This window comes from Strongylocentrotus purpuratus, unplaced genomic scaffold, assembly GCF_000002235.5.
Source record: "Strongylocentrotus purpuratus isolate Spur 01 unplaced genomic scaffold, Spur_5.0 spur5_scaffold_2, whole genome shotgun sequence".
Taxonomy (NCBI): Eukaryota; Metazoa; Echinodermata; class Echinoidea; order Camarodonta; family Strongylocentrotidae; genus Strongylocentrotus; species Strongylocentrotus purpuratus.
Window position 1 is genome coordinate 29954463 of NW_022145605.1, and position 27544 is coordinate 29982006.

Sequence of the window (27544 nt, forward strand, 5' to 3'; positions counted from 1 at the left end):
TTTTCAACCCCCGCTCCCCCCCCCCCTTGAAAAAATCCTGCGTACTCTACTGGTAGTGGTGGTGGTGGTGGGGGTTGGGGGGGGGGGGGGGGGGCTAGTCAGATTTGGTTTAGAACTTGGAAGTGATAGAGGCTTATATATTCTTTGGAAGAGAAAAAGGTACCCACTATTAAGATTTTGGTGAAAAGGCGAAATGATTTCGATAATTTTTGCATTTGCACTTTAGCTAGGGTAAAAAAGAAGAAGAAGAAGAAGAATTTAATCAGAAAGAGAAAAATCCGATCACCATAAAATCAATGCGATCGGTATCGATCTCGACAAAGAGCTGATCGCAAGTCATTTATCAAAACAACGAAAAACATGTTTTTTTATTCGATAATTATAATACATTGGTGGTAAGTGATTCAGATGACGTCTGACAGACTCTTTCAAGATGAAGAATTTCAAGCTGTGGGTTCATCAAAAGGCATTTAGTGGTAAGTAAAAGCGCAGAAACTCGCCATCTTCAGCTCAGAGTCACGCGACTAGCCTTGAGATTCATCGAGAGCTCAAAACACTGCGCCGCTCGTTTCCCGTAGAAATTTAACGAGAATCCGTGGGAACGTGCGTCCCAGCTGTTTGGTTTTCTGTCAGCTGTCTGTCATCACTGCATTTTGTGTTTAGTCAGACAAAACTTTCAAACGACGTCTACCATTTTGGACCCTAATATGATTCATATTGATTACTGATTTTACAAATAATAATATAATCTCTGCAAACAGGTCTAATAAAGTTAGATCTTGTCAATGTCATGCTTGCCAAGATGGGTTGTGAAATAAACAGGCCACAATTCCATAGCCAATAATGCGGCATAGCTAGTCCGAACAGGTTGGTTGTCCCGGCTTCATGATCGATGATCAATTATCCAACTCTATAACAGTTTTCATGCATCCTCTAACAAATATGTTGCGTCGACACGGCTCGACAGTAGGCCTAGTGTGAATATGTGTGTGTGTTTGTGAGTGTAGGCTTTTACTTTTAGTTTTTAGTCTTTTTACAAACATATAAATTGTAGTAGGTCTATTCCGATCCGGGGAATGATCTTAAACATGAGACGTGTGCAAGAAGCTTCATATTTTCCAACTCTGATCACACACAGCTCAGTGAATATGCGAATATGTTACGCACATTAAAGATTTAAGATAAACTTTAGTACTGGTAATGCGATATTGTGAAAGAAAAGGTGTGGAAGGATCAGAAACAGTTGATCATGTAGCATGTAAGTACATTGTATTGGTGTACACTGCAAGGTTCTGGAGTCATCAAAATCATAATAAATTTGACCGAGTCTTGGTAAAGTAACAAGCACTGTACACAGAAAGCTATATATGGGACAACACACATGGTGTAGGGGCTAGTACTACCTTGATTTCCTTGTCTTTCTATGCTCATTACTCAGCCAGACAGCCAGTATACATTATCTTCCAAAATTGTTTAGCACATGTCATTTATTTGTAATCTTGAACATTCAGTGTAAGTTTCGTTTGATTCTGTGAGAATAAATTTTCTTTTTTTTAAAACTTGAGTTTATCTTTAACAAGTTGCCATTCATTTATGGCTAACGTGTTTTTAACAAAAACGTGCCATGCATGGTTTTTCACTTCAGATGTGAATAATTAGGTAGAAAACCAACTAAAAAACTACTGTCAAATCTCCATGTGCTTTATATTTTTGGTCACAGTGATTTCAGACTCAGGGCTGTTTGTGGGTGTCTTTCAGGTCACATCAAGTATTGCTGTTTGCATTGAGATCTAGACCTTGATAGCTTTTGCGGTGTGCAAATGAGGGCACAGCCTCTCTATTATAATATGAATATATAATTTACTTGCAAATGAACTGAAGTGTAGGATTGAAATTCCCCATTTTTTCTTCACCTTACAATGGACTGAAGCTATAATATTTTGTTCTTCTTGATACAGAAAATGAATTACTGATCAACCCGAAAGAGTTCCCTGATGTCAAGATTGGTGATATCCTGGAAATTTATCATCCTGATGAAGAAAGCAGGTAAGATAGCACCCTGTGAAGCCCTTAGAGAGAATCCACTTTCCCACCCACATAAACATTGAAGATGTATTTATCAAAGGGATAAAAGAAATTCAAATGACCTATTGGACCAATTACAGGATTTCAATTCATATATCATCTCATAATTTTTTTATTTGTTTTTGGATAACTGACTTGGGGTGATTGCAACTGAAGATAAATGTTGTATCTGAAGGTGTAAGCCCGAAATAAAAATAAAAATCTAACCATGTGATTGAAGTCTACTCTAGAAGTCAGAATATTATTATGCAATGCTCGCAAATTGATATAAAGGACAAATAGATTTCCTGAAATCTAATTGTTTAAATAAAGGTTTGTATTGTTTAATATGTTTTGATACAAGTTTTCAATTTTTAGTTTTTCATCCAGAGGATTCATTGTGTTCACTCTGACAAATTTTAGAAGAATCATTTCACAACTTTTGATAGATCCCTCTTTGATCTTGGTATGTTCATAGTACATGCAATACTCTGACCCTTGTCCAATTCTAGCAGTCACACATAAGAAAGTCATATTTCGTTCATTTTGTCTTTCAGTCACTTGCTGTTGCAAGTCAAATCCTTCAAAGATGAGCTTCAACAGAACAGTAAAGGTGAATAAAATGTATCTTTAGCATCATTACAAATCATCTGTACAGAGCCAGAAGGCTGTTAACTCTGTGTTATACAGAAGTTAATGTACTTCTGGCTCCAAACAGATGGTACAATCATTCATCAATATAATGAATAATCTTCAAATCTGTACCGGAGTTCATTTGGAACTGTGATAATACCTGTCTAGGTAATGTGATGCCATTATATTCTAGATGCCTATGTGCATTATCTGTGTAACCTTTAAATGTGTAAATGCATTGGTTAATAATTCTTCAGTCATGACCCTGTCAATTCCAGATAAAATATCCAAAGCTACACTGTATGTTTTTAGCCAAGTAATATAATTGAATTATTAGATTATCTCTTCATTGCTAACAAATATTGCATTTCCCCACAGAAATCATAAGTGTAGAGCAGGGAGTGGCGTCCCTGTTTCAGCTGAGGGCTTACAAGAATGTCAAGGTGACCAAGGTTCAGCCTGGAGATGTGGCCTTAGACCTGGTCGAGTTGGTCTTCAAGGAACAGTACATCAGCAGGAGTGACATGTGGAGACTCAAGAACAGCCTGGTGAGTACACTGTTCCTCAGATAGGATGTTAAATAGAGGGTCACCCCGAGACCATTTGTAATAAAATGTCAGGATCACTAAGGTCTAGCCTGAAGATGTGGCCTTAGACCTGGTGGAGTTGGTCTTCAAGGAACAGTACATCAGCATGATCGACATGTGGAGACTCAAGAACAGCCTGGTGAGTACACTGTTCCTCAGATAGGATGTCAAATCGAAAGTCTCAGTTATAAAGGTCCAGCCTGCAGAAGTTGTACACAAGTTCACCAGTAGCAGCACAAATGATATGTAGAGACTTAAAAAAGGAGGAGGCATGATGGCTCTGTACATGTAGTAGAGCAGTGGCCTCGTAACTGAGAGGTCCCAGGTTTGAAACCAAGTCAATGCACTCGTTCCCTTTGGTAAATCATTAATCTTTATTACCAAGTCCCTCAGGGAGGACTTAAAGCTGTCGGTCCCCTGGCTGCTTACTTACAAGTTACACATGCTTTCTTAGCTAGCAGTTAGGAAAAATAAACATCAACCATCAAAACACAGTATGGTAAAATCGCAGACATAAATACTTTATATTTGTGTGAGTCCAAGGTATTTGGTTAAAAATTGATTGCAACCTGAAATCAATGTGAACTCTATACCAAAGAGATAGGAATTTGTAAGTTCGCATCGATGGGGGGAATGCCATCCTTCTGGATCAATCACAGCTCTTTATAAGACAGGTCCCAAACCTTATTGATTGTCATCTCCATATTTTAGGTGGACACATGTATTCACATTCAGCAGAAGTTAGAACTGAGTGGGATCCGTGCCCAGGTCCAGGAACTCTGGTCTCGTTGGGAGAGGGTGTCCTGCGGAGCCATCACCAACGATACAAGGGTAGCCTTTAGATCAGCTACAGCCATGGTCTATCTCTTCATTCAGATGAGCTCAGAGATGTGGGACTTTGATACATGTGGTAAGATTAAAATTGCAAATTCAATGGTTCAAGATTTTGTGAACAGTTAAACCTGTTTAGACATGGTGTGATAAACTGCCTAAAAACTGAACTTGTAAGGTAATGGCAATTGTCAAGGTTGTGTTGGTCAATGTGTAGATTTGATCGTGTGGCAGATTAGCATCGTACTAACAAGTTCTGCAGTAAAGTTTACTAGTATTACTATGGTGCCTAACATGGACCCTATGGTGAAATATCTAATTAAAAAAATAATTATTTTGATCAATCAGTCTTCAAACGTTTAATATGTACCACAGGTGACCTTTACTGGGAGAAGGCTGTTGGCAGATTATTTACTCTTCAGCAATAAAGAGATAAAGGGTCAACTATGAGGTCACTGTACTTCTCTCCTACTTGTATACAGCGATCCTAATAAATTTTCTTTTTTAATGTGTTCAAAAACTTTATCTGTTATCTTATACTGTTTCCTATAGGTGACCTTTACTGGGAGAAGGCTGTCGGTGGATTTCTGACAGATCTCTTTAACAAATGGAGAGATAAAGGGGTCAACAATGAGGCCACTGTGGTTCTCTTCTCTCGTACATTCTTCAAAGCTAAGTCACTTGGTGAGTTCATACTTGACTTTAATATTATTTCCTGTCTTGTATTGATTACACTAACTTTATCTGATATGAAAGCAAAGCGCCCATTATTTTTTAAAAGTTAAAGCAAATGGTCATCTTTCAAGTTTCTTCTGTGGTTAAATTTGTCCATTAATTTACATGATTTATCATATACAGCAACATTGATCTCGACCTATCTCTATTAAAGTCCATTACCTTGTGAAAAGAAGAATTTGCCCACCCTTTTCCCCTCATTTTTGTTGATGACATCCAGTAACATTCAGTAACTGCGTTATTCACAAAACTTTTTTAAAGAAGGTATTTCTGTGGAAATTTTTTTTTGGGGGAGGGTTGTATTGTTGCCCATAACACTTAAATATGAATGTCTGAAATCATTTAAGATCTGTATATTCCCTATTGATCAAGTGTTCCCTTTCAGTGAGTTGTCATTTATCTCTGTTCAAGCAGACCAGTTCCCCAAGTGGATGCGAGACAATGTGAAGGTTGACTACGCCGGTCGGTTCTACCAAGATTTCTATCGTGCCGTCGTCCATCACGAGAGAAGAGATGAATGGCATGGGCTACTCCAGACACTCAAGGCTCACTTTATCGTCTACCTCAAAGAAGTCTTATGTGAAACTCAAGAAAGTAAGCACTCTCAAGACCCACTACTTCAAATGCAGTGTACCTTATTTACAGTTTAACTCAAAGAAGTCTTATGTGAAACTCAAGAAAGTAAGCACTCCCTAGACTCACTACCTCAAATGCAGTGTACCTTATGTACAGTGTAACTAAAAAAAAGTCTTATGTGAAACTCAGGAAAGTTAGCATTCTCAAGTCTCGCTGCCTCAAAGAAAAATTGAATGGGAATCTTATTTGTAAGACAAGTAAGATGAAAGAATGTACACATACACCTGATTTACAGTCTACCTCAAATATATCTTATGTGAAACTCAAGAAGGTAGGCACTCTCAAGACTCGCTACCTCAAATGCAGTCTACTTTATTTACTATTCCAATATGGAAATTAAATAATATGAAAAAAGTTACACTTTTTACAACTTATTTCAAGTGTAATTCAAAGAAGTCTTCTGTGAAACTCTAGGAGGTAAGCACGCTTAATGCTCACTTATAATAATTGTATACTATAATCGAGTCTTATACGAAACACAAGTTAAGTGCCCTCAAGACTCATTGAACTCTCTAAAGGAGTCTTTTATGTGAAACCCAGAAACATTTTAATGTACGTATATATGATAAAGAGTACATGTGTAAACATTGTCTTTCATTCAGATCCAATTGTGCATGGGCCCTTTTTCTTGAATGTCATAACATTCACTTTGGAAAACTGTTGAGTCATCATTATAATAGTAAGCTTGAGAGATTAAGTGTTTCTCCACCATTTTTTGTTTTCTCCATCTAGGTGGACAAATACCCCCAGGCTACAACTCATCAGCTGCAGAAGGAAACTTCTTGGAAACTCTAAACATGACTCTCAATGGTGAGGAATAGATGATCATAATTATGCAGCATTCAATACGTTTAGTATTTTGCAAATATATTGTCTGCTGACAGCCAGAAGATATTAACTTATTTACTTTTTACATGAACTTAATGCCCATTGAAATGAACCTTTATATGATATACTGCTTCAGAATGTGCATTGAGGATATTATCGTAATGGCAGTGTAAAGCTATTTTCAGTCTTAAGTAGGTAAACTGCCTCAAAAGACTGCAGTTGCAAATGTAAAACATTTTACATTGAAATGAATGGCAAGTTGAAATTTAAAAAAACGGTAGGTGCGCACAACAAACGCCCCCAAGTGCATTGGCGTATCTGTACGTAATGAGGTACAGAATTATGAAATGCACTATGATTTCTTTTTTTCTTTGGTCACTTTTGAAGACATTATACTGTGTCAATATTGAACAAGGCTTAATGTCCAGTTTTCTTTTTTGTACCTCCTATCCAGTGTTTGACAAGCATTATGTTGACCGTAACTTTGAGCGCACCGGTCAGCTGGTCGTGTTACTGACCCCGGGAGCTGGAGTCTTTGATGTCGACAGGGAAATGTGCAAAATCACCAGACAGAGAATGATTGATAATGGTAAGGAAGGATTTAGCTGTGCCACTAAATTTTCAAAATGACAGTTAATTAATTATTGAATCTAATACAATTTCATGAGACAAGAATTTGTTGCAGTCCATTTTCTAGTGTTTGATAAAATGTTGATATAAGCAGTGTACATTTGTTGCTACATCTATATTGCACACATATCCATCTCAAGGGATGCTCAAGGCATATACAAAGCAACATAATACTACCTTGGGTTTTGCCCAGCTGCCGTATGGTGCAACAAGCATTCAAGGAATGTCTTTCTACCAGTTACACATTTAGTACACCTGGGAGGTGTTTCATAAAGCTGTTCGTAAAGCTACGCATGACTTTACAAACGACTTGTATATGAAAAGCCAAATGGGATGCTCAATCATTATTAAATACATCAACGAAAGTTGAACTGTGCAGATGTAGATTAACGTTCTTATGATAACAAACATTTGTAATGCAAGTTAATTTTTCTGCCATAATTTAATTGAGGTTATTGAAAATATCAGAAAAAACTTTGGGCATTCTATCTGGCACTTCATATACAGTCCTTCGTAAAGTCATGCATAACTTTACAAACAGCTATATGACCCCCCCCCCCCCCCCTGGGTAGAGAGTGGCAAATGTAGAGTAACATCTAGCCAGATGACAATAGTGCTGTGTCAGGACTCAAACCGTGAAGCATGCACTGTATTGTATCTACTATGAAGCATCTTCAAGCTACTTCACAATCTATGAATCTATTCACATTCGTAAAAATATTCTAAACTTTCAAGAAAAAGACCAGCATATTTTAGTTAGAAGTATATTAATTGTTCTTCATTTTCATCTCTATTTCGTGTGCGTGTTTCCCTCTAACATTTGTTTCTTATTTTTGTTTCTTTTTGTATCAGGTATAGGCAGTGATCTAGTATGTCTAGCTGAACAGCCTCTACATGCAGTGCCTCTGTTTAGGGTAAGTACATATACAAAATATTACAATTTTTAGTTCACAAGTTAATAGAGCAGTCGGTCAAAGTTACAAAGTTGGTTTCTTTTGGTATCTGTTTGTGGAAAAGACTAAGAAAAGTATGATACTCTAAAAAGTTACTTTTTTTTTCAATGGCTTTATACAGTATATAGCAATTTTGTGACAATTTTAATGATGAATTATGAAACTTTTTATTTGGGTTAAATCAAATTACTTTTATTGATTTATATGCAATATTTGAATCGACTGTATCGAACTGTTCCTAAGACAAATCTCCATTCATAATGTAAAATGTCATACTGAGAGATCATCATTTATCTGGAATACATTATGAATGCTGTGTTATTCTCTGTTTGATTCTGCAAGTAGTGGAATAATAATGTCCTTCTTTTGCAGTTCCATAACAAGACCAAAGACGTGCATGTCCAGAGAGGAGACTACAACATCCCTCACTGGCTCAACTACAGCTTCTACACCAAAGAGGGGGTACATGGCATTAATGATAAATTCAAACCAAGAATCAAGCTAGCAGAGAAGGTAAATTTATGTGATGCGTTATGATAGCGTTATGAGAGAGATAAGTTTAAAAATAGAAATCCACCATCATCTTTTTCGAGCAAAAGAAAAAAAAGGCTGTTATTTCTCTCCCTCTCTCTCCCTTTTCCTCCCTACCCCTCTCTCTTTCTCTCTCTCTCTCTGCCCAAATATCAACAATCACATCTTACCCTGCCTGTTTAATCACTCCTAGGGATGTGAAATCATGTTGGACAAAATTAGAAAGAAGAAGAGAATTATTTTTTTGATAACTTGATCATCATCAAGATTGTTTGATTTAGTGCTTTTCTTAGAATGCATAATGCCATGCCTTCTTGTATTATTATTATTGAAATTTTCATTTATGATATTGATACAGGGTTTGTAATGAAATAAACAATTACTTTCGTTTGAGAATTAAACTTTTGGTCACACTTTGTGTGTATTGAGATCAAATTTTTTATTCTCAAAAATAATACTAATGAATTTTCCTGATAGAAAAAAAAGTAGGTGTGTAAAAAGTGCTGCAGAGATTGTTTTTTTGTTTTTTTAAACACATCAGATACATGTATTTCCAATGCCTCTAGATGAATACACATAGAAAAGGATAAGATCCATGAAATGTAATTTTAATAACTAATCACTTTCTATTCTGTCGCCACTCCATTTCATCCAAGATATACACATCTCAGAATGGAGACGCCCTTCCCACCCTAGTCAAGTGCTGCCCACAGGTGATGAGCAGACACGCCCTGCTGCGTCACATATCCTCGGACCACTCCCTCCCCAAACCGGATGATATAGACTACCTGTGTGAGGAGTATGATGAGGGTGTCTTTGGTGTACTCAGTGGCAAATCACCCAAACCTAGGTAATGGCTGCATCCATGTTCCTGCAGAGATACCACCTGTCCAGAAATATCACGTGACAGTAGTTGCTTCTCTTAAAAGGAATTATTTATTTGAATTAGACTGGCCTGTTGTCTTCAAGAAACTTGGACGTTAAAGATGCATAGGAGTGGGCTCTCATGGGGAAATAGACACCTTTCAGGTGTTTACCCAATTCAGGTGTTGTCAATCACCAGGATTAGCCTTCGGTTTGAGGACCAACAGGCCTTATGTAATGCTTTGACTTTTCCCTCACCCAAAGGCTCTCCGAGAGACTAGGGGGTATTTCTTAACAGGCCTACATATTTGCTGTGTGCAGATTTGTACACCCATTATATTTATGGTATTTCCACCAAGTCTGGTGTCAGCGAATTGTGTCCTTCTGCACATGGAAACCAACGACCCACTCCATTTAAGACCACCTCCATATAGAGACTATGTTTCTTTTTTACCTTTTAAGTGGTTTTTATGTATGGGCTCCGCTATACGTGTAGTTGAAACCATGTACAATTCCATTCAACTACAGCCATTCAAGCCTTGGTACCCCAAAATGGTGAACAGGGACCAAAAATACAATCAAACCGAAAAGTCTCTAACATAAATTTCTAGAGGTGTGTTGCTTGTTATCTCAGTTGTGGTCATTCAACAGACAGAAATCAGTTCACACGGCTCACCACACAGAGGTTGACAACATTACTTGCTTGTTTCATGTGCGTATCTCACTGTATCTCATTTGTGTATTTGTGTTCATACGTATGAATGCGTATGTCTGTTTGTCTTTTTCCACGTTTCTAGGACACCAGCTTCTATGCGTCCATCATCAGGTGGTCAGCATCGTCAACGGCAACCTGGATCTGTAGGTCATGTGACTTTTGACAAACAGGGATCACCTCAGGTGAGAGTTACCCTTCATTAAATGTCATAATTTCAGTATGTTTTGTACATCTCTCATTATTTAATTCAAGTTTTCCATGTGAAATACTACCACAGAGATAAGTTGATATGTTATTAAAGAGAAAGTCCACCTGATATTAAGTTAGTTTATAGCCTATCTGCACTAGTTTGCCAAGGAGGGATTAGAGCTCACAAGATACGTCACAGTGTTGACAATTTGTATTTGACTGATCACAACTTCAAAAATTCATAACTTTCTTATTTTTTTTATAAGACTTTGCTCAAACTTTACTGACATGCTCCTCTCTTTTTTTTCTGCTTCTGTTAAAACCAACTTAATATCAGGGTTGACTCCCTCTTTAACTTCTTCACGTTCCCCACCCCCCTGTATACCATGTTCAGAACAAATGGACCAAGCCAGACGTGATAGATCCAGGTAGAAGGAATAGCTCTCCTGGTGCCAAGCAGGGAAGCTACCATTCAGAAGATGGGGATGCTGCAATAGCCATTCCAGGGAGGGGCAATAAAGCCAACCCACTTGCCAGAATCCAAAGAGAAGGTAAGCCGACAGTTTCTGTACAATCTGGGCCCCGTCTCATGATGATTTGCAATTGCAAGTTTGCAGTTTCCTATCTCTTATGTATGTAATAAGTTGCGATTAATCCCAACCGTTTGTAAGACGATATGTAAATGATATGTTTGCTGAATATTTATTTTTTGTCTTCAAAGCTGCATACATATATATGTGAATCTCAAGCTATGATCTGATATCCATACTAGTGATTTCTCTTCAGCTGCAAAATCCTGCCCATTTAACAATAAAATAAGAGATAAAGAATGGTCAAATTGGCAATATCTTGGAAAAAGTATTAGCAGTATTTTTGTGAATTAATTAATTTTCATACAATCTTTAATATTGAACATCTGTATGTGTTGTAGGAAGGAACTACATGTACTCTACTCGTAAGAGATTAATTTGAATTACATGTACGTCACAATGTTATGTAAGTGATAGATTTTTGTATATTCTTGGCATCCACAATAGTCTTCATTGTTTGTTATAAGAAACAGATAAATTCTTCTTGAGACAGTTCAAACAAGTCTACATCAGGTTCATAGTGAGTTTTTAACAAAATACCATAAATTTAATATCATGCATATATATTGGTCTCTATCTCTATGTCCAGCCAACGTGATTAGCCATAGTTTTGAAGCAAGACGTAGAGACTCTTCAGAGAGCACTACCGCCTCGACCTCTCCCAAGGGCATCGTGGTGGGAAGCGCTGGGGCTACCACTGCCCATTTCAACCAGGCCGGTCAGGGCCAGCCAAGGGCATTGGTGAATCCATTCGGAACGTCCAGCTTGGTGGTCAAGCTGACCTCTAACAGACGCAGGTGGACACACACCTTTCCACAGGGTGAGCTAGGACACCATTTTCATTTATTTTTGGTTATTCAGGAGAAGAAGATAAAATTGCTTAGTTGTTCTGGATGAATACCATAAAAAAAGCATAGCAGTAGAGTACCCATGATAGAAATAACAGGGAAAATGTAAGAAGTTACTCTGTATTCAATATCAAGCCAATAGTATATATGTTTTTGCTTCGTGCATCGTTAACTTTGAATACCCTTGGTATCATTTTTTTAAAGTAAACTTATTTTCTGGTATTGTTATTGGAGGTATTCAAAAATCAGTGTACATGTATGCATATGTAAGTAGAACTTCTCTGAAAAATTTGATATCTCAAGTCATGTTTTAGAATATATATAATTTTCGTGTTTGTTAACTACCTGTAGTATGGTTATTTATATGTATGTTATCAGATACCAAGTATATACATGTAGAGCTAGATTGTCCTTATGATAATATGGATACATGTATTTGTATAACGCCGATATCCGCCAGGCCCTGACGCTCTTGGCGCTTTACACACTATTACCCTGGTTATCAGAGCTGCCCCTCTGTATAGCCTTTATTATGAAATCTGTTCCTGGTTTTATGTCTTACAAAGTAATTGAGATGTTCTTTGCTTTAATAAGAGGATATATCCTCTGGCATCCCAAATAATCATTTGATCCTTTTTTTATGCATAGAGTTTACTGTCATTGAGAATAATAATAACTATTATTCACTTCAGGGTAAGACCTTCCTCTGAGATTCAAACTTTTATCTTGTTGTATCATTTAGTTTTATTTATACATTATCTATTGGGTCATTATCACTATAACTAATATTTGTGGGTTTCATATTCTGTATATTCCCATCTCAGTTACTGACAATGTAATACATTAATTTTCAAAAGTGATATGAGATTATTGGTGATGAATTTATACCCGATTTGCCAGTTGTTGTAAAAATATGAATAACGTAGTAAATTTTGCTCATCTAAAGAAATTCAAAATGTTGGTCTATGTAAAAAATACACATACTTTTACTTTCTGCAACTCAAATGAGTTCAAGGGATAAAGCATCTGTGAGTTTTCTCAATATGTTTTTACATATTTTGTATTGACCTTAGCAGTGAAATTGTATCTATCAAAAATTACTGTTTTTACATTGTCAGTGAACTCGTATCATACTGAACTATAACACCAACCTGCATTTAACTCATTACTCACCATTCGTTCTTTCCATGTCACTGACCCATCCAGGCCCAAGCGGGGGCGCCATACAAACCCACCATCGTAACCAGATCACTCCGTCCTACTACTTCTCCCATTACTATCCGTCCAATTCCTCCAACCCCTACCACCAACGAAACTCCAGCACCCTAGGTTCCTCCCCCTCCAGCCCCCACTACCACTGGGCTGGCCCCGTCATCAACGGGGGCGGGGCACGTACCCCTACCGATGGCACCGAGAGGCCGTCGTTACCGCGTAGTGCCAGTGAGAATCGACTCCGCCCCTCTGCTAGTGGAAGCAGTCTCTTCAGCACTGGTTCATCTCCGAGTACAGACACAGTCTTGCAGAGGCCTGGCAGCGCAGGTATGACAGAAAAGGACTTCTACATGTTTTCAGCTTTGCATTTCTCTTGTTGATTATAACAATAACAATAATAATAATAACATATTCATTTGTAAAGCGCAATAACTATGTGGATATATTCTACTGCGCTGCAAGAGCTCGTAAATGCTGTGCTATACATACTGCATGAACAAGTGGGGTTTTAGTCTTGATTAAAAAAAATTATAGTGATGGGGGATTCCTTATTTCTTATTATAAGCTGTATTATCTTTTCCTTATGTACATGCACTGTAAATTTGATACCATAGAGATAATTAAAATTATAAGGCTGTGCCTACCTAAAATTGGCAATTAATGCTTGGATAAATTCATTTTTATGTTGGTAGAAGTAAACAAGTTTACACAAAATCTAGTTCCATATAGAAGTGAAAAGAATAAAATAAGAATTTGTTCTCAAAATTAAATGGGTGATTTCAAATGGGTCTTCAATCTCCAATGAAGAGGCTTATAAAACAAATGTTTGGTTGTTAGTTGAACTGTTGTGAAATTTAAGTTGATTTTTGTAAATCTTTAACATTTAAGTTCCGAAACAGAGTTGATTTACATGTACATTAAGGATTATAGAATAAATTGATATGACTTTGTTTATTTTCAACTCTTTTATGCTTTGGTTTCTTGGAATGTAACACTTAAGATCGGAAACGGGGTACTGGTAGGTCTTCTTTTTTTCTTCTTCAATTCTCACTTCTCATAGAACTCAATAATAGGGTTATTCTTTGTACTTAGCACTATTTGAGGTTACCAAATTTTCATTTAAAAGCAAGTGGTACTAAATTGCGATTCTTCTTTGAATAGCTGCATCTGATCTGTCATTATATTGTACTGCATTGTATACAAATGATCTCTAGTATAATCTTGCCCATTAGATATGAATAGGAGCTATGCCAAGCTTTAATGCCAAGCTTTTATGCCAAGCTTTTATGCCAAGCTTTTATGCCAAGCTTTTATGCTAAGCTTTATGCACACAAAAAAAATATTTAGCCAGTCAAATATGCACGTCTGCTATGCTTTTGCATCACTTTTTTCAAACATTTAATTTGCAGATCAGGGCCCCGTCTTACAAAGAGTTGAAATTGATCCAAATCAATCGCAAGTCCTCCAACCAGTCGCAAGTTTGCAGTCTCCTACTCTTTGTAAGATGGGGCCCAGAACAAATAAGAGAGAGAATAATTATGTGCGCAAAATGTCATGAAAATTATACGGAAAAGTATGTTCTTTCTTGCAAAAATGATGTAAAAGAAAGAAGGGGGAAAAGAAAAAAAACACACAAAAACAAAAATAAATGCTGCTCTTTAATTTCATCAATTTTCTTTGAAGTAGAAATTTCTTAGAAATACCTACCGGTATATATGAAATTTTTGATTCAATCAGCTTGCTCATATCATCATGTGTGCTTGATAGATGTTATCTGAGTTCAAATAATCTTTATCAACCTAGGTTTAGCATTTAGTGAGTGAATACTGAATGAATTAATGTTTTTAGGAATGTACATATTGATCGGTACGTATAGTTTGCCTTCAGTTTATATAATTATGTTAATGACATATCCCTACTCCTGAGTTGGATGCAGATCCTCCTCGGCTGCTGTAGAAGCTCACATGACAGATTTGTTTTAAACAGGTTCAAAATATTTGTGGTTACATAAGAGTTTATCAGAATTAGACAGACCTAACTAGTGTCCAATTGCACACTCTACTTGCCAAAACGTTGAGCCTCAATTAACACATTACATGGTAAACAGCCTTGAGAAAAAATGCTGAGGAAAAATAAAAACATCTTTACATGTAAATAAATTAAGATTGGGTATGAAAAAAAATAGCTGCATGCTACAAATCCCCCCCCCCAGCAATCTTACATATCTGTGTGATAGGAGCTACAGAAATAGGAAGCCTGCTATGCTTACATACATGGACATGTATGTAACGTTTATTTACTGCATTAAAAAAAAAAAAAACGTTGTTTAACATCTCATGTGTGAAAGAGGCTTTAGAGGAGTGACCGGACAAACCAGATTTTGACCATATCGCAAAAGCTTTCACACCACTGGGTTTAGTAACGTTAAATTGAGCCATGTATGCTTGTCCTATCTCAGTCAGTCATGTCACACATTTCCACCCGGCCCAGGCACACGCGGTCTGTCGGATGGGCCAGGCTCCCTGGATCATCTCATGCAGCAGCACCCTTCGCTACGGAGGCTCAACATCCTTTGGAGCTTAACGGGCAATCAAGAGTGGACCCCATACACCCTGACAGGTGCAATGCTTGCCCCCTCCTCTCTCTCTTGCCCCCCCCCCTCCCCCCTCTTTCCAATTCGTTTCTGAGTTCATGTGCCTTTGTCGTGTGTCACTGCCTTTTAAAAGGTTTTCTCTCCTTAAGCTGTGTTGTGTGTGCAGTCATCATGCAGTTTCAATTCTCTCTGCCCTTTATTTGCTATTGATTTTGAATGTTCAAACCATTATCTGACAGGTGCAATGCATGCCCCCTCCTCTCTCCCTCTCTCTCTTATGCCCCTCTTTCGAACTCGTTGTTGAGTTCATGTGCCTTTGTCGTGTGTCACTGCCTTTTCAAGTTTCTCACCCCTTAATCGTGTTGTGTGTGCAGTCTTCATGCAGTTTCTATTCTCTGTGTGTTTTATTTGCTATTGATGTCATTCTACATATTATTGATGATGAATGTTCAAACCATTATCTGTCATAGAGCTCATCAACCCCCTCCCCCCTCCTTTTGTTCCCCCTATCCCCCACTTCCCAATATTTTCTTTCTTTCTTTCTTTCATTCATTTATTCTTAAATTGGTGGCTCCTCATTTTTGTGTTTCGGCTTAATACTCTTATGTATTGAATTGATTTTTGCTTTGGTACTGTTCCTCGTCTCCTTCCATTGTCTTCACATCTGCTTTATTCTTTTCCTCATTTCTGTTTCTAGTGTTATGTTTGTCTCATTGCATGGCCCATGCTCTGGTGACAATCCCTCCTTGGTGAATTTTCTGCACTTTAACTGAATTACCAACTTCATTCCTGGACCAAACTCTACCCGTGTTTGATCTTCCTTGTTTTTCCTTTTGTCTTTACATATATATTTTGAAAATTTCTTATTCACTTCTCTTTACTTTTCATTGCTGCCTTTGTCTGTTTACCTTTGTCTGTTTGCCTTCATCTGTTTGCCTTTGTCTGTGTCTGCTACATGTTTTTTGTCCTATAAAAAAAAGAGCATATACAGTGTAAATGTGTACACATCAGTATCATTAAGATTTCTCATTAAGATTTCTCAATCACCATCTTTAATTTTTTTGGAAAAATAGCAGAGTTTCTTTCTTTTTCATCTTCTCACAATTCTCACAAATGATTTACCCTGAGTTAAAAAGAATTCTTCTTTGTCTTGTATCCAGCACCATACATTCATGTATATTCCCTCATCATTATTACTCCACTTTAATTTAGATTTGTGTTTTTTGAACTTTATATACAGTACTATCATTTTGCTTTCTTTTCTGCCTAAAAAAGCATATATTTCAACATTTCTCATTTTGCCCACCATACATTTACATAATGTGGAACATGCAACAGCTTTTATTTATACACTATATCTGGTTTATTGATTTTTTTTGTACCGCCTTATAATAGAAACATTCCATTCTGTGATACACTAATAATTTCTACATGTTTACATTTACATGTATGTATGTGATATACCATTATCCATGTTTCCTATTTATATCTGTATGACATTCGGTATGATTTGCATGTGTGTGTATTTGAACATCGCCTTTAATTACTGTAAAGCACTATACTTTGTATGAATTGACCATGCACTCTTATCTGTATATCTGTACACACTCACATCGTTCATGCCTTTTAAGATCAAATATGAAATAAGTTGTCTCTGCAATAAACCAAGCTAAAAATCAAGTTGAATTCCAAGCACAATATATCTATTGCTATGACTACATTCCAACTTACCTTCTTAGATCAAGACAAAGACTCTGTTTTGGGGAAGAAAAGCTAATTTTGAGCGCCAAGACCTTCAGGTGTTTGTTGATAATGTTTCATTTTTTATAATGAGAACCCAACTGGTGTATCATAATGATAGTAAAATGCCTTGCAATGGTCTACAAATTGTACAACCTTTATAGTGATCACCTGTTTATACAAGACCACCTGTCTACATTGATCAATAGTTCCTTATTTTTGTCTCTATAGAAAGGAGTACATGTGTTGTAGAACCTGTCTATGAATGTTGATGATGTGCAAATTCCGTAGATGGGGTTGGATAGGAAGGGTTAATGTCATTTTCCCTTTACTATACACAGGTGTCGACTGGAAGTCCTTGACTGCCACGGCCTGTCTGCCAGTGTCAACCGACTTCTATCCTGACAGGCTATCACTGGAAAGGGACTTTCTGGAGTTCAACTATGAGCTCCTAGCAGAGGAGGACATCATCGGTCCTTTCATGACAGTGGAGGCCATATTTCAGGAGCTTATATCACAAAGACTACTACAGGTGAGCTCTCATTTCCCTCAGTTATTGGGAAAAATATTTTGTAGAATTCAACTATGATTTCATGACGGGGTGGCTGTTTTCAGGAGCTTATACCACAAAGACTTCTACAGGTAAGCTCTTCTTTCATTTACTTGCTATTAATAATAATCATAATATTCCGCTTTTATATAGCGCCAAATACATCGATACAACGATATGCCTAAGCGCTTTACAGATATATTATTACCCCGGTCATCGGATTCAGGCTTACCCGAACACAATGTATGCACATTGTCCTCTCCCTGGCGAGCATTCCAGCCAGTCTCTATTTTACAAGCACACACTTGCTCATCCAACCACATGAACTTTTGCATCCTACCGCGTACCCATTGAACACCTGGGTGGAGTGTGCAAATGTAGATTAACGTCTTGCCAAAGGACATTAGAGCTGGGAATGGACTTCCTGGGGTTCAACTATGAGCTCTTAGCAGTGGAGGACATCATCGGTCCTTTCATGACAGTTAAGCCCATCTATAAATGGTCTCCGAAGGAGTAAGATTCTTACAATTCTTTAGGTGCCTTTCTTGAAGGAGTGATAAAGAAACCAAGAAATACACTGTTCCTTGCCAGCGTATCGCTTTCTTTTAGAACAACAAGCAGTGGACAGAATTTTGCCATGGCGAGTTCAGAACAAGGATTGATGATCAAAGAACTTGGAGTTGCTTAGCTGCTAGCCCCTGCCTCAGAACGGCATCTCATGTTGATGATGAGGTGCCTTTTTCTCCTAATGTTTGTATACATGTACATGTACATGTATAATTAGAAGCAGGCCTGATAATTACCCAATTTAAATCGGTTTCCCAATTTTTTTCCTGATTTATTTTCTTCTTCCCAATGTTATCCCTATTTTTCCCTTATTTTCTCTATTTTCCCCTATTTTTTCCCAATTTTCATACTCAAAAGGGGGGAATGTTGTTGGATGCCATTTCCCCCCCCCCAAATCCTCTTCTTTCTTTTTTTACTCAAGGAGGGGGGGGGGCGTGGTTGAGGGGAAAAAAAAAAACCTTTTTTGTGTGGTGCTCACTATCACCAATGATGTAGATACTTGTACAAGTTGTAAGACATATATTAATCACTTCACTGTGACTATATTGTTGCTTCTTATCAGGGTTTCCAGTTGGTGGTCCTACCCAGCCTCGACTTATCATCTGTTACCAGGAGCCAACGTCATCCTCCATTGATCACTAATCCAGAGAAGGTAGGCAGATGTTTTCAAGAGTATAAACTATACACAAATCATTTGATCGAAGCAGGAGAATATTTTAATCTGTCATACATTACCCCTCAAAAGGGAACATGTCCTCTTTTTTATGAGTTTTGCATTAAATATTTGATGCTTTTGGATGTGATGTGATTTGGTCTAGTGGTACGTTCACTTGGTCAGCTCTCCGTCTTTGCCTACAAACTGACTCAGCGGACCCCGGTTTGAGACTGAGTTATGTCTTTAGGATGGTGATGTTAAAGGTCGGTCCCCAGACATAAATAATCTGATTGATACACAGCTGTAAAAACCCAAACTACATGGCCAACTTTATTGATTTATTATGTGAGGATTTAATAGTCTTTCATGGATTAAAAGACATACTATTTGAGGCTCCATGCACAATGCATCACACCTTATACCAAAGCATTGGTGGAATCTTCAATGTGTACAAATTTTGCATGCAGCAAAACTTGCAAATTGTTTGAAATTATTCAGAGCTTGCCTGTGAGAGACCAGAAAAGGCTCATCCATAGTTCAGATGAGGAATCGATACTGTTGAATTACATTACGTGGAGGTTCTTCTGAAGTCTAATTGTTTCATGAAATGCCCCCCAGGTATAACATACCCATTAAATTCACTGAGATTCCAAGAAAGTGTGGCTGTACCATAGAAAATACTAATCCATCTGTGCGGTTTTTTTTTCACTCATGATTTTGTAGAAGGAGTATGTGCTGAGTATTGGTCGTATCTTCCACAAGCTATGCCTGCATCTCGAGAGGAAGACTATTACAGTCACGATCTATAAACCAAGGTATGTAGCATAATTGCCTCCTTCAGCATTCAAACATTTCAGACAGTTTCTCGGAAGTCAACTACACACACATGCTTGTACAACAACATAACACAACACATGGTGGGCGCTAGCCTCCGAACCGGAAATTAATCTGGGAAGGTCCGATTCGTATGTGGGGTTCAAAACAGCTTTGCTTTTATCATGTCTCGTAAATGTGATTCTGGCTGTATATGACATTCAAAATGCACTTTTTGTTTGTTTTACAATATGCCCATATCTAAAGATGTTTGAAAAAGGCTTTGCGTTTTTCACCTTAAAAATTTGCCTAAAAGGCATTTGAAAACACTGATTCTCGGCAAAAAATTGGTCAATTAACGCAACCTATGTTGTGTTGATACTAGCAATAATCTGTACAGAATTAAATGATTACATAATGACCGTACATTGTATGTGTTCTATGCAGGCATCCATCCCTGTGTGAACCCATCCAGTACACCTACCAGCTCTGGTCCGTACAGAATGAAGGCTACTCACCCATTCAGACCACATTCAGACACGAGGAGATAGAGAGATACAACTGGAACTATCTGGATAACTACATCTCTTCGCACGACAATGAATTCTCTCTGGTAGATGTAAGTTTTTACTGAGTATCAGTTTTCTTGAAATGTACAAGAATAGATTAAGTATGTAGAGATGTAAAGTCATATGCTTACTATTTTGCCTGGGGGCTGACGCCTCTCTATTTTTTTAAACCCTCACAGCCTGAATATGAGGTAAAGGTTCCCTGAAAATTTATTATTTAGTTTTTATTGCAGTGTGTATTGGGGATGGGCTCCAAGACCCTGTATGCCAGCAATGATTTTGAAAGCCCCCCCCCCCCCCCTGATCGTATTGGGATGTTAGATAAGATACTTGCTATACATAAGCAGAATACTTCTATTCCTCCTCCACCACATCCACTGCCTTCTCCTCCTCGTATAAATATGGTGTGCTTAAAACTTTAAAAGTTTTACTGTGTGAAGTTCTTCTTGTTCAGTAACCCTCTTCAAATATGGCCTCCTTCTCACAGTCCTTGAAATTCTGGAGGTCCCGCTTTTTGCTGATCCCCAACACGCCCGTGCTGGTGAAGCGTTTTGCAGACGAGCATGGGATCAGCACGACAGAGGCAGTGTCATGTGACAGGGACCACGCCTTCAGACAATACCAGACCGATGCGTTCCTGAGATTCGTTGAGATCCTCAATGGTATCCGCAGGCAGACGAGCACATCAAGAGGTCCAAAGGTATGTTTTTTTAATTTTAATCCTTCTGGGCCACCATTTATGGGGGACAACTATATATCTGCTTTTGTGTCAATCATATGCCAGAACTTTTGAGATGAGTCTTTTATGAGTCCAGAGAAAATGTGTCACAAATGTTTTTTTTTTTTTTGGGGGGGGGGGGGGTAGAATATATAAAAGTTTGGAGGTTTGGCATTTATGTACAACTGTCTCTCACAACCAAGACATCAAGTGGATATCAAAGAGGATATATCCACCAGAGTAATATATGAAATTGCAAGGCACTTTGGAAGAGTATTAGAATGTTATATCGTAATATTGTGATATGTGCTGTACAAATATTAATATTTATCATTAATGTGACATAATTTAGTTTTTCTATATCACCATGAAACCATCCAAAACCATCAATAGGCTTCTTCTGGTCGCCAGACACCCATCGCAGGGGACCTGACACACCCTGGTAGTAGGTCCTCTCCAGTGCCTGATAGACAGAGACATGCTAGTGGGACTGGTAGCCCAGCGCCACACCCTCCTAATGCACCTGCTGTCGCCACTACCAGTGAAGAATCCCTTACAATATGCACTCCACTACAAGTCATTGCTAAGGCTATGGCTGATCCAAGGTCAGTATACAAGTACACATCTCATCTGAAACTTGAGTTCAATTTAGTTTCAACTACTGTAAACGTGGAAATATTTGCGTTACATTAATTTTCACGGATTTTGCGCTAAGATCTCCAATAGCAAATTTTAGAACTCGCAAAAATATAAGCATGACTTCTTATGCATGTTTTGAACGGGCTGAATTGCGTGCAACGTGAATTTGTAGACCCGCGAATATGTTTTGGGGTTGCTCAACGCGAAAAATTAATCGTGCAAAAATAACATCGTTTACAGTATTCCAGAAGGGCATAGATCAGAAGAATTGGTACTCTTGCGATATTTGAGACCGCAAAGATTCTGCAGGTGTCTCAAATGAAGCGAGTGTTTGCAAATATTTTATGTCCTCCACCTTTGAGTAGTAAGTTTTACCACATTTGTAAGGTAAGGAATAATATTTAAAGAGTTATTATGACTTGATCAGTTGCTCATTGTGACCTCATAAAATGACATCATCTTCAGCCAGCAGACGGAAACACAAATAACCCTCAGCTGTTGTACCATTGGAGTGGCCCAAGGTCACAAGGTCATATGCCTGCCAAGGTCATATACCTGCCCACAAAAGCAGCCAGTACTTTACTTTGCTTGTCAAACAAAAACCAATATTCACAAACCAGCATCAGATTCCATAGACTTGTTAGCTCATGTTAATATTCAGGCAAAAGGCTTTGCTTGCTAAAGTACACTACTCGATAATGATTCTGAATAAGATTGAAGCCCTTTTACTTTAATAGCCAAGATGAAGGCTCAGTGAAATGATGACTTAACCTTTTGACTACTGAATCTTTCATACCCATAGGCTTTTATACAGGAACTACCAGGGTCCAGTAAGCAATGGGTTCATAAATTGAAAACCAGCACTGATGCAATTTCGTTTCTTTCCTTTCTATGTCTTTCCAGTAAAGGGTTGAGGTTCATTGCCCCTGGACAGAAAGGGGTCCCCCCAAACTGCTTCATGTCTGGTGAGGCTATGACCTGGGTTCAGAGGTCATTCAGCGATGAGGTCACCGATGTAGAAGCTTTTGATCTGTTGAAGGTGAGTGAGTACCTGTGCCCTAGATTTATTTTTTGCTCAGCCATCTTCACATTAATATACTCCTTCTATGAAATAGATGTATTCTTCATTTTTGATACAAAACAAATGAAAGAGGCAAATCACATAGTTGCCAATTTGCATTTCATTGAGTACAGATTTAAAAATTCATAAGTTTCTTATCCTTTATATAACTTTTCTCAAACTCTCACTGTTCAGTATCTCCTATTTTCTGCTATCATTATTACTTTATAAGAAATTGACCTTCCCATTAATGTTGTAGTGTAAATTAGCACACTGCATATACACACATGTATGTATGTAAAATCAAAAACCATTCCTGCAAAGTTTACTTTTTTCTAAGTATTATTTACATGTATGTGTAATCGCTAGTTATGAAATAGTGGATCACTGTGCAAGAAATTATAATATTAAAATTTCAGTTTCATTTCAATTCAATTCATAGGTCAATATTGGAAATCAAAATAAGTTTACATTATACTTTGACATAAAAATCCTTCATTGTATTGCTATACAAAAGTTTTCTTACGTTATTATAAACAAAATGAGTGAATTATTTCAAGTGTTTGAGTGAGCAGATGGCACGAAAAGATTATAACAATAACATTACAGAAATAAAGAAGAAAGTGAAATTCAGGTAGCATTTTGATTGTATTTGTGGATAGAGAAAGGAACAAAGGAATTTAGAAAACTGAGATTTCATTTGTCGTAATGCTATTATTTTTGCCTCTCGTTTGTGTTACTCAGAACATGTCAGATAATAGGTTGATCCAGCATGCATCCGGCTTACCTCACATCCCCTTCCTCCATGGCTTCTACGTCTACTGCTTGATGCTTCCAGAGAATGTACCTCCCATTTCGGATGCAACCAAATCGCACTTGTGGGGTGACTACATCCCTCAGCTTCCCATCAACAATGACTTCACTAGCCACTGGTTTGAGGTATGAACAAAATGGACTTGGTGCTGATAATGGACGTTCGTGTTGGTATTGTATATATAGTCAGACCTGCTTGAATGACAACCTGTATAGAAAGACCACCTGTCTACAAAGACCACATTTTTTGTTTCCCTTGAAAATGGGTTCTCATTGAAACATGTACTAAAGGAACCTGTACATAAAGACCACTTTTCTTGTCTACCTTGGGTGGTCTTTATAGACAGGTTTCACTGTATAACTACAAAATTGAATTGGTGCTAATGATGGTTGTTGGTATTGATAATGATAGTGAGGATGCCGGTGATTATAATGATATTGATGGAGATGATGGGGTTTTGATGATAATGATGGTGGTGGTGATGCAAGTTCTAGTGTTTGTGGTGGTGATGATGATGATGATAATGGTGATAGTGATGGTGAATGCCGCCTGGCTGGAATGCTCCCCAGGGAGTGGAGAATGTGCATATATTGTGTGCGGGTAAACCTGAATCCGATGGCCCGGGTAATAAGATACCTCTGTAAAGCGCTTTGAGAGGGCCTGGGGTCCTGAAAAGGGATGTATAAGAACGAACTCTTATTATTATTATTGATGGTGATGGTGAGGACGGAGGGGAGGAGGAGAAGGAAGAGGAAGGAGGGAAGAAGAAGGTAGGAGCAGGAGGAGGAAAAAGGAGGAGGAGGTAGCAGAGGATAGGGGGAGGGAGGAGGAATATAGAGGAGGAAGATAGAGAAGGATGCAAGGGAGGAGGAGGAGGAGAGCGAGGGGAGGAAAGTAGTGAGGAGGGATGAGGGAGACAGGATGCAAGAAGGAAAGGATGCTAGTTTTCAGGCTAATCTCATTCAAAATATTGTTAATTGTCTATAAATCATTGAGTGGTCAAGCCCCTAATCACATCAAAGAATTACTTCAACTCAAAGTCCAATCACACAGTCGTAGCCTGAGCAGTTCCACAGATAAATTATTGTTTCCGATTCCCCATGGCAAAACTAAAGTAACTCTTGGGGACCGTGCTTTTGCTATTGCTGCCCCCAAACTATGGAATAGCTTGCCAATAGAAATACGAAGCGCTTCATCTCTTAATGTTTTTAAATCCAATTTAAAAACTTATTTGTTCAACTGAGTGATCTTATTTTGTAGAATTTAGTAAAAAGGAGCTCTTAACCAGCGCAGCTGAATATATTTTGTATAAAAGCTGCGCTATATAAATTTATTATTATTATTATTAAACGCAGTGTCACGTCCTGCAGGCTTTTTCATGCTAATTAACAAGAACTGCTATCACCAAGTAATCGTCTATTCACCATCTGTCATCCTACTGTACCTTCTAGGTTGCTGTGATGGAGGAGTTGTCATGGAAACAGAATGCCAATGAGATGCCTTGCAGTGGTGTAGATAAGGACTTCCATCCCATATCACCGTGGAGCATGCGTGAGATGTCGGGTAGCACGCCCGGCTTTGGATCTGCGCCTTCTAGTAGTCGAGGTGAGTTACAAGCCAGAAATGTTAAACTTCCATGTCTATCTTTGCAAAACAACTGTCCTTTGGTTAGAGCATAATTTGGAGATGGCAGGGGTCATAATCTTTCCCTTACTATACAGTCAAACCTGCTTTAGTGACCACCTGACTACACAGGCCACCTGTCTACAAGGACCACTTTTTGTGTTTCCCTTGGGCAGTCGCTATAGACAGGTTTGACTGTATATGGAAAGCAGTGATGCATCTGCATTACTTGTAGTGGTGTTCTTCAAACACTTTCTGTGACAAGTTTTACATGTAGCTGTAAACTTGTTGTTGGGGGATAGCTTATTTGCTTTGAATTGTATTGAAGAGGTGTTGTGTACATGTTGACTATTCAATTCTCGCTACCCCAAATAGCGATTCTGCCGAGATCCGGGGAAAATCCTGAAAACGCGCATTTCATTATGGGATAGCTTTTCGACATTACAGCTTCCTGTGCAGGCGCGCGATAGCGCAAACGTAAAACGCCGTCGCCACACAACGTGTATGCACCGAATATGTCGTCTGCTCGGTCTTGTTTTTTTTTCGCAAATATTTCAAAGTTTATTTGAACATTTCATTCGTTGTTTTTTGCGTCTTTTGACATCAGTGACGATGGTTTTCTTTTGTGAGGCTGCACAGTGCTGGGCTCATGATTCCAAGCGTAAGAACCCTGAAAAATGGGGGTGGATGAAGGCCGTGACTTGGGATGGGACTCTATACCGGAAGTTGTAGTGACGACCCGAGAGAGTGAAAATTACCTCGTCTCGCGAATTTCGAGATTTTCGTACCTATTTAGGGTAGCGAGAATTGCCCATCGTTTCTGAGCAACTCTAAATGCATTTTATGTCCCTCCTTTTTTTTGTTAGTAAACAAAATGAAAATGTACATCTAAATTCCTCTGAAATAGTAGGTGTGAATTACAGGCGAATCTTGTTACCAATGGAGAAAACCACCTTACATTCCTACCATCTCTCTCTTCTCACAGCGTTTAAGCCCCAAGAGATCAGGAACGTGATGCTAGAGATCGACTGTAATAAGACGGACCGTGTAGAGTGGTGTCATGTGACTTATGATGGCCAGTACAGTGTGGATCGGGCGTTCGATATCCAGGTGGAGTGGCTAGTCTGCACCCCCAGCCTCTTGAATGAAATGGTAAGTATTTGTAATCAAACAGCTATGTGCATGTCCACATATTAATCACCCTCTAGCATCATAAGAGTCTAATATCAGTCTTGTTTTGGACATTATGGGCAATTAGTGACATGGACATTCATTTCTTTGCATTCGAGTTCTAATCCCTGTTATTGTGAAATGTACGATACAAACTTTACGAGAACAAACAATTAGTTGACAGTTGTTGTATGAGTTTGGCACTGACATTTTCATGATGTCAAGTTTTTCAATCATGTGCTTGATTGAAAGTGATTATCTATTATTATAAATGTATGAGATAGTAAGTAAGGGATGATCTAAATTTTATCTATTTTTTGTTACCTAAATCTGAAATATATTTAATAATTGATTAAATCTCATGTACTACTAAATGTTTTCTTCATTTCAATTTGTTCAATTCAATTCAATTCTTTTTATACATCCAAATTCACAAGAATACATGGAAATTTGTTTTGGTCACACATTGTAAAAATATATAATGTATATATGAGAAACTATATCATTGTGTTTAAAACCATAGAAGAACCATCAAATGAGAGGTAGACAAAATAGAAATATTCTTATATTCCAATCTTCCCCTGTCTCATTTCCGCCCCACAGCTTCAGGGGTGGTCCAGAAAGGCCAACACGTTTGGCTACCACCTCGTCCCCGCCCCCACCGACCCCTTCCACCAGCACCCCGAGTTTGCCAACCCCCTGCGCTGCCCCCTCTTCATACCCCTCGATATCCAGTCCCTCAAGGACGACGTGAACCGGAGGCACATCGGTGGTGAGATGCTGGATGAGGAGGGCGTCGCCGGTGGTGGTGGTGGAAGCTGGCTGGGCCTGGAACCGGGGAACAAAGCCATAGACCTCTTCCAAGAACTCATCATGAAAAAGTGAGTTTGCAGTCTCTTTTGGAGATGATTTCCAAATTTCGCAACAGTTAATATAATGGGGGGGGGGGGGGGGAAATGGATGTTATGCAAGTATAATAGTCATTTGCATGATAAGGAATATACAAGGTATTTGACTTTAAGCCTGTCTGTACTAGTTTGGCCAGGAGGGATTAGACCACCCAGCATGGTCACTGACAGGTGGCTATCTCATCAACTCAGCTCTCAATTAACATAAGAAAAAGAGGATCATGGGGGACCAATGGGCACCGCTAAGGCATTGTTTTCTATATAGAGGGAGCAAGTAGG

At 38.3% G+C, this 27544-nt stretch overlaps 1 protein-coding gene across 1 annotated transcript in view; it reads left to right on the plus strand.

Annotated features, from left to right (window-relative positions):
• Nucleotides 1–286: 286 nt before the first annotated feature.
• LOC589283 (GATOR complex protein DEPDC5) overlaps nt 287–27544 on the plus strand; it is a 28408-nt gene continuing 1150 nt past the window's right edge. Inside the window, exons 1-27 of the mRNA XM_030991203.1 lie at nt 287–476; nt 1959–2046; nt 2622–2677; nt 3076–3245; nt 3996–4194; nt 4668–4799; nt 5265–5444; nt 6219–6296; nt 6769–6903; nt 7797–7858; nt 8270–8410; nt 9085–9278; nt 10090–10189; nt 10591–10747; nt 11376–11606; nt 12841–13173; nt 17521–17711; nt 18859–18948; nt 19675–19766; nt 20212–20383; nt 20821–21033; nt 21445–21656; nt 22594–22729; nt 23495–23689; nt 25016–25169; nt 26173–26339; nt 26961–27238. Of these exons, the coding sequence (XP_030847063.1) occupies nt 434–476; nt 1959–2046; nt 2622–2677; nt 3076–3245; nt 3996–4194; nt 4668–4799; nt 5265–5444; nt 6219–6296; nt 6769–6903; nt 7797–7858; nt 8270–8410; nt 9085–9278; nt 10090–10189; nt 10591–10747; nt 11376–11606; nt 12841–13173; nt 17521–17711; nt 18859–18948; nt 19675–19766; nt 20212–20383; nt 20821–21033; nt 21445–21656; nt 22594–22729; nt 23495–23689; nt 25016–25169; nt 26173–26339; nt 26961–27238 (4199 nt within the window). The 5' untranslated portion in view covers nt 287–433. The remainder of the gene's footprint in view (nt 477–1958; nt 2047–2621; nt 2678–3075; nt 3246–3995; nt 4195–4667; nt 4800–5264; nt 5445–6218; nt 6297–6768; nt 6904–7796; nt 7859–8269; nt 8411–9084; nt 9279–10089; nt 10190–10590; nt 10748–11375; nt 11607–12840; nt 13174–17520; nt 17712–18858; nt 18949–19674; nt 19767–20211; nt 20384–20820; nt 21034–21444; nt 21657–22593; nt 22730–23494; nt 23690–25015; nt 25170–26172; nt 26340–26960; nt 27239–27544) is intronic.